The 7,615-nt window shown below is 37.4% G+C and overlaps 1 protein-coding gene across 1 annotated transcript; it reads right to left on the minus strand.

Annotated features, from left to right (window-relative positions):
- Positions 1–296: 296 nt before the first annotated feature.
- On the minus strand, positions 297–5,982 carry anxa1a (annexin A1a). Its single transcript, XM_047818608.1, has 13 exons — positions 5,840–5,982; positions 5,382–5,452; positions 4,454–4,538; positions 4,089–4,183; positions 3,569–3,682; positions 2,961–3,051; positions 2,417–2,496; positions 2,270–2,326; positions 2,069–2,162; positions 1,667–1,762; positions 1,151–1,209; positions 949–1,071; positions 297–470 (listed from the first exon to the last, which is right to left on the minus strand). The coding sequence occupies exons 2-13, from the start codon at positions 5,439–5,441 to the stop codon at positions 411–413; spliced, it is 1,014 nt and encodes a 337-aa protein (XP_047674564.1). The 5' UTR covers positions 5,442–5,452; positions 5,840–5,982; the 3' UTR covers positions 297–410.
- Between the last annotated feature and the right edge of the window lie 1,633 nt (positions 5,983–7,615).

Consider the following 7,615-nt stretch of genomic DNA (forward strand, 5'->3'; position numbering starts at 1 on the left):
CAAATCCTACTTACAGGACTTTATACAAGCAGTATTGGTGCTTGTAACATTTCATGCAAACATGGCAACTAACTGTAGAATTCTGTCTAACCCTCTAATCCAGACTCCAAAGGAACAGTGAACAGGATGGAAAAGTTCAGTCAGTCAGAAAAAGAGAGCTTAGTTTCCAAGGAAATCTCCGTCCATATTCTTTAAATGCATGCCAAAAACAGTATAATAGCAGGGCGGTGGCTGCATTCTGATGTTCACAGTAAGTCTAGACACACACACAGACCCAGTCACACAACACACATTAATGGCACTTAAAGAAACTGCATTCTTTAATCATGAATTCTATTGGTGACATCAATTAATGCTTTCCATTGTACATGGCAGCAGTAAAAAAACAAAACAGAAACGAATAGCGCAGTTTACTGGTCGCTTCCACACAACGCCAGCAGGATCTTCTCGTAGTCACCTTTGGTGTCGTCCTAAAAGTGACAAAACTTATCAGGCCGATAATCCTACACAATTTTATTTTCAAAATAAATAAATAAAAAATGAACACAAAAATTAAACTATCTGTTAATTACCGACATTTTTATTTTTCATTGATAAACTTTTGCCACTACTCAACAAATAAAATCACTGAATGCAGTTAACCAGGAAGTCATAGCTACATAAGCTAGCTAGCTACAGCACAAGGAGGCTAGTTTCTTTAAAAACCTATGGAGACAAATATGACTAAATTAATTAAAACACTAAAGAACTTGTTAGCTAGGGTTAGGGTTAGTACCAAGACAAACTAAGTGTAAACGCAAATATTTGGCCACATTTTTCAAAATGGCCGTTCGTGGCTTGAGTTATAAATGCTTGTTTTTGCATTTTGACAAACTAAAAAAAAAAAATTACTGGCAATGCAATAAGCAGCACTTTGATCTTTTCTGCTATCCCTTTATCTGAACCTACCAGAATGTCCTTGTAGAGAGTCTTGCCATATTTCTTCTTGTATTCATTCTTGATCTGTGCCATGTCAATCTCTGAGCGGCTCACCATGATGCGGGTCAGGATCTTTCCTTTGTAGCCAGAGCCCTAGAGCACAAACACTGGTAATGCTTATCTCTGCATTTATTCATCAGCTTTATGCTCATAGGAGTGTAATAGATATTACCTTCATTGCCAGGTTGAGTTTTTCAGCAAAGTAAGCAGGCTTGCTTCCGGCGCATTTCACTAGCAGAGACACAAAAAATCAGAATTGATAAATGTAAGCTACTATTAACAAAGCAATGGTGTCTTGATCTAGAAGTCTACTTAGAACATCATAATTAAGGTCCTAGAATCCGCAATTTGGAGGATATTTCTTTATTTCTTCCTTATCCTCATGAATCACATGTATACATAAAAGAGATATAGAACAAAAAACATGTTGCTCCTGTGTTTTATCAACAAGATCTGTTTTTGGGTTTTTTGTCCAGATGCATAACGCAACACATCATTATTGCCATATTTTTGCACACGGAAGCTAACCGGCAACTCAGGGTGTGGCAAACAGGATGTGAAATCCTCAGTTGAACTTGTTTAACCAGCCTGGATCAAACCTTTGACCTTGTTGTCCAGGAGCTGTTGTGTTATTTTTGCCCCACAATCCAACCCTATATAGTACTGAGAACGACAGTGAAAATCTTACCAATGGCAATCAAAAGACTCTCGATGTCTCCCTTCAGCTCCAGGTCGATTGCTTTGGCCACATCCACTTTGCTGTACTTGGAATAGCAGTCAAACACTGTAAGGAAGATAAAATGAGAAAAAGTGAGATATTTATGTAAAAGCAGTCCAACAATTCTTCAGCGGTGATCCTTGGTGCATCTGGAGAGTGTACAGTATATGCTAATTCTAGTAAGGTTAGCTTGATTTGCTGATCAGCTAGATTATCCTAAAACAGATTTAAGTAAAAGTTTACAGATTCAGTTACTGATTACATTACAATACTCATTTCAGTTCTCCCAGTATATTCAAACAGTCTATTCCTCCATATTGTACAGTATATATCTATGACACATTCTGCCCATTCTCCAAGTGGTCATTCTACCTTTTCTGAGCTGAGGAGCACTCCTGCTGGTCAGGATGTTGATGAACACTGAGCAGTCTGTGCCTTTCCTCTTCTCTCCTGCGTCATAGATGTCCTGAAGAAATAAATACACATAAGGTGATCAAAATATATACAAATCACACATACATAAAGTGTTTGTAAATCTAAATGTATACCCCTCTGCACACACGCACACCTTACCCTGGCATCTTTGTCTGCCAGACTCTCTTGCACGGTCTTGTCTTCACTTCTGGCAGCCTGTAGGATGAGCAAAGCCATACACAGATTTAGCTGTTTATGCATTTACACTTTGCCCAAACATTGTGTTTAGCAACAAATTAAACCCACCTTGCAGAGAGCCAGAAGGCAATCTCTAAAGTGTCCACTTGTGTCAGATTTAATGTCAGCCTCCAGGTCCTTCTTGAATTCTATTAAAAAATAGAATTTTTTCTATCATTTTGGTTGCTCAGTCCTATTATAAGTTATTCTGTGTTAATAATACTACTACTACCACCTCTATCATGCAGTTGCACTCAAGTTGCACGTTACTGTACTATGCATAAACAGAATATTGTCAATATTCTACATTTGCACATATAGATGTACATATTTCAAGTACAAGTGCATATTTCTAGTAGTCTTTATTTTTATTCCTGCAGCTTAGTTTTATTTATTCATGTTTGAGTGCATGTATGTGTGTTTGTTGCATGTGTCTTGCCATTCACTGTGGATGGTAAAAAAAGAATTTCCTTGTGCCGCAAAACTGGTTTTCCTCACTGTGCTTATGACAAACACTTTACACTTGATCTGAGGAGCAGATTAAACTACTATACACTCATTAAATAAGCAATAGTTTCCAGAAAAAAAACAATAAAAAAAAAGACAAGCTTACCCTCCTTGTAGGCATTCTTGAGGTCTCGGATCTCCTTATTGGTTCTGGAGGCCAAAATTTCAATCAAGGTGTCCTCATCTGTGCCCAAGCCCTAGAAAGATGAGCGCTAAAGCATTAATGCATCCTTATACTGTAACTGCATCAGAAATCGTATGAATACAAATTACAGTTCAGATTTGGGTAAAAACGGTTCAACTCATCCTTCCCTCTAATGACTTAAGAACTTTTATCAAATGACTGAATGGCCATGTGCAGCACAAGTGTGTATGTAACCCTGACATCACACAATTGGCAGATCTAATTACTTCACACTGGTTGCTAGTTGCCATTTTTGTGCTGTTATTATTGGTTGCTATGCGTCTGAGCCATAATTAGATGTCAAAGAGGAAGTTGGCTTTATGGTTAGCATGTTTGCCTCACACCGCCACGGTTTTGGGTTTGATTCCCACCTTAGTTTACCTCTGGTTTCCTTCCCCAGTTTTTAAGACATGCATTGTAGTCTAATTGACAAGTTGTAGGGTCAATTCTGTCTAGGGTGTCCCACATCCTTTGCCCCGGGATATACTTAAGGTTACCAAAGACCCAGTACAGAGGATTCAGTATATTACCTTCATGGCCAGTTTGAGCTGCTGGGCATCATACTGAGCTGGAGTCTTGAGCAAAGCCAGTACCACTTCCTCCAGCTCACCACTTAGTGCTTTTACCAGAGCTGCATCAAGGGGCTGCACACAAAAAAGGCAAAGATTTCCACCCTGTTACAAAAAGTAGTCATACACAATTCTGCTTTGACCATGTGATCTTTATCAATATATTTATGCCCCATGGGCTTCTTTCCATACACTATCTACACTTGACCCATCTCTGATCCTCTAAGACAATGGATCTTAATGCACAAGCGATTATAATTAGGTGAACTCAGACCTAATACTGTCTATCAGGAATATAAAGCTCTATGGCACCAAATAAAATTGCTTTTTGAAAAATCTAAACAAAGCATGATGTGCATGCTCTGGGGAATTTATTTGACATTTAAACAGGCTTCAGGCTACAAAAAGCTTTTTAACTGATTAGATGTGGTCAGAGTGTGTCGGTATCTTTTCACAATTTTAGAGATCTTTTAGAGATCACCTTGCTAGTGGCCTTCTGATAGGCAGCTTTGATCTGCTGTCTCTGTTCATTGGTCCTCTTCACAAGAACACTGATGATTGTGTCCTCGTCTACACCTGAGAGCAACACAATACAGGTCAGAAACAATAATAAAACCATATAAAATGAGCAAAAAAAACAATAATTATATTCATCTGGAGCATTCTGGCAGAGACACAAACACATACAGTTTTCAGAGGTAGTAACTGGAGATACACAGTTTATTTACAGTATGTCATGAGTCAGAGTATTTGGTTTATGATTCAGTATAGTTGAATTCATGTTTATTGTTACATATGGCTATTTGAACTGTACGATCACGAGTTTGTGCAAACAGGGTGAGTTACCCTTTGTCTTGATGGCATGGTCCAGAGTGGCCGCATCTCCGGCTGGGTTAAACTGGGGGAACGGTTGAATAGTCCCCTGACACCCCTACACACACACACACACACACACACACACACACACACACACACACACACACACACACTATTAAAACATACTACACACAGTAGCTACCTGACAAAATGTTTAAATTGAGTGTATTTTTCTGTGTCTGTTTGTTTTTTTAATCTTGTTTAGACCTACATGTTTTATACAGAGGTTTCATACATGTTAGGATTAACCTTTAGAAATCAACATCAGATAAGGGGAAATGGTGATACACAAGAAGCAGATATAAGAAGATATAAGCTTCCATTATTTGGATTGTCATTGCAAATATAAGGATACAAATCAAACATGTATTGGCTGATTGGTTACATTTATTGTAAGGAGGAAATTAAACAGATGTCATTTTTGGTAAAAAAAAAAAAAACCACTATACTATACTTCTGACATCTGAAACACTACCACAACCTCTTCAGAAACACATGCAGATAAACTAACACACCTGCTGCTATTCAAGCAAAATAAATCTACAGCTTCAGTTCAGCGTTCATGCTTCAGAAACAGTAACCAAAGCAACGAAACAGTTAAACTCTTTTCCTTTTCTAGCAAAAGTGGTGATTTAATCCAGTGGTCAGAGAAGGCATAGCCCACATCTGACTCATACACCCCTCTCTCACTCCCTCCCGGTCTCTTTTCCTTCCCTTTTTACCCTCCTCTTCTCCCTCACTTGTTCGTTCATTCTCTCTCTCTCTCTCTCTCTCTCTCTCTCTCTCTCTCTCTCTCTCTCTCCCCCCCTCCCCTCCCTCCCCCCTTTCCATTTTACGAAGTTAAAAAGGGTGGTGTTTTTTCACTCTGCTAGATCTCCAGTCTGTTATGGAAACTTACAATGTCATCAGGCACACCCATATACACAGTCTGCTTAAGAAACTCACTGATGAAAGACATGTTGGATGGATCTGCAGAAAATAACATGAGACAGGGTTTTTTTTAAAAAAAGGACAGAACGATATGTTAGTATTAGTAAACATTTAGAGTTCACTTGGACAAACATGACAGAAATGAGTCAAGTGGTGAAACGTGATCCCAAATGACGCACCTCTCATACATGTGCATGCAAAGCCTTGATTTTAGAAATATTCTAAATCTTAAAAAACACTCTATATGTTAACTAGCTTTAAATATATTACAAGCTACATTTCAGCATAAGCCTTATTAAAACTATTTTGGAATTATATATCATGCGCTGGGGAAAGTTTTCCAAACAAACGAATCATCCCTATGGTTAATAAAATATAATAAATAAATAATAATGATAACTGTAAACATCTCAACTCTTCACTTACCGTGATTTGTTCTGTGACAGACGATGGAGACGCAGAAAAGCGCTGCACAAACGCCCAAAGTTTATATCCACACTCTGACGTAACAGGTGTGGCAAGTTTTTACGTTGCCTGTATTTCTGTGTACGTGTGGGCGTGGCTAAACCCAGGAAGTGAAATAAAAATAAATCTACACAAAATAAAATATACTCCGTGCATGCATGAGATGAGATGTAAACTCATAAACCGTATAAACAATAAACTGTAATCATAAAATACTTTCTCGCTTTTTAATAAGGCAGACATCCATGAACACGCCCAGCTCTTCACACACTTACACAGGCTACTTCAACATCCTGCTTTTCTGTTTGAATATCAGTGTGTCACAATGTGTAATATTTCTGCTAATCGCTACTCTCACTGCCTGCCTTGATATTCTTAAAGATGTCAAAGGCCTGAACTTTTGAAAGGGTTTTAAACACATGTAGGTGTGTTTGTGTGTGAGAAGTGTGAGAGTTATTGTCTGTATGTACTATCTGTTTGAGAAAGGTTCTACAGGTTTGACAGCCCTAATGGACTTTATGTTTTACAAGTTAAAACTCTGCACAAACACTCTACAGATTTCTCTGCGACATCTGATATTATTTGAGTAGAAATGTCAGTTTTTTCGATATTAATATTTTCTTATAATATTGCCCTGTGTCAACTTGTGGTTATAGGGGATACATATCTATCTATCTATCTATCTATCTATCTATCTATCTATCTATCTATCTCTCTCTCTCTCTCTCTCTCTCTCTATATATATATATATATATATATATATATATATATATATATATATATATATATATATATATATATATACATATACACACACACACACACACACACACACACACGTTCACAGTATAATTGAGTGTCTGCATAGGTTTCCTCCAGGTTTTCCTTTTTCCCTCCACCACCCAAAGGTTGCAGGTTGATAATCTGCTACACAAATGTACCTCAAAAAGTGATTAAGTGGAGTCTCATTCAAGGTGTATTCCAGCCTCACACCCTATAAAGTTTGGCACTACACCTGAAAAGGATGAAGCTCAACTGAAATGAGGCCACAATGATCTCATAAATTATAAGATTACACAGGGATTAAAGTGAAACAGAACGATCCAGAATGGAGTAAAATCAAGGGTTTCTGTTTGTACTCATTTGTACTTATTAATAGCATAATCTGACATTTCACTGAGATCTGACATTCATTTAAATGCGCACAAGCACCTGTCTGTAGTACTGTATGTTGAGAAAATGTTTAAATGATGTATATATTATATGAACATTACACCACATTATTTGCACATAGTATATGCATTAGACTTTTAATTGGAACAAAACATGAACGTTAATCAGGTAAGAAAATAACTACTGCCGTCTGTCTCCATAGACCTTAATTCTGCCTGTATTATGCAAGCTGGTTGCTAAAGCTAGCACACAAAGTGCAATGGGAGTAAGGCTTAGAAACAGCAGTGCAATTAGCAAACAAACAGGGCTGGATTTAGCCCCAGGCCTAAGGAATTCAGTCTACCATGATTTATTTCTTTTTTAATCATAATTATTTCACTGAATATGTGACTAGATGCAATGTTCAGGTAAACGTTATTCCGATATGCTAAAAGTACTATTGTTAGTTTTAAATGTTATTTTTTGGTATTGCTAATGCTATTTTTAAACATAATTGCTAAGAACATCTTTAGCTCTATGGTATTTGTTCTGTAACTTGTGTCCAAACATGGAGTTATTATTAAA

This window comes from Tachysurus fulvidraco, chromosome 9 (assembly GCF_022655615.1).
Source record: "Tachysurus fulvidraco isolate hzauxx_2018 chromosome 9, HZAU_PFXX_2.0, whole genome shotgun sequence".
NCBI lineage: Eukaryota > Metazoa > Chordata > Actinopteri > Siluriformes > Bagridae > Tachysurus > Tachysurus fulvidraco.

Bases quoted from the DNA above. Each gene is read 5' to 3' on its own strand.
- anxa1a (XM_047818608.1), bottom strand. From the start codon at position 5,441: ATGTCTTTCATCAGTGAGTTTCTTAAGCAGACTGTGTATATGGGTGTG. The intron at 1,763-2,068 runs GTAGAATGACCA...TCTTCCTTACAG, and splicing joins TGCTCCTCAGCTCAGAAAAG to TGTTTGACTGCTATTCCAAG. The intron at 471-948 runs GTAGGTTCAGAT...TGTCACTTTTAG, and splicing joins CTCTCTACAAGGACATTCTG to GACGACACCAAAGGTGACTA.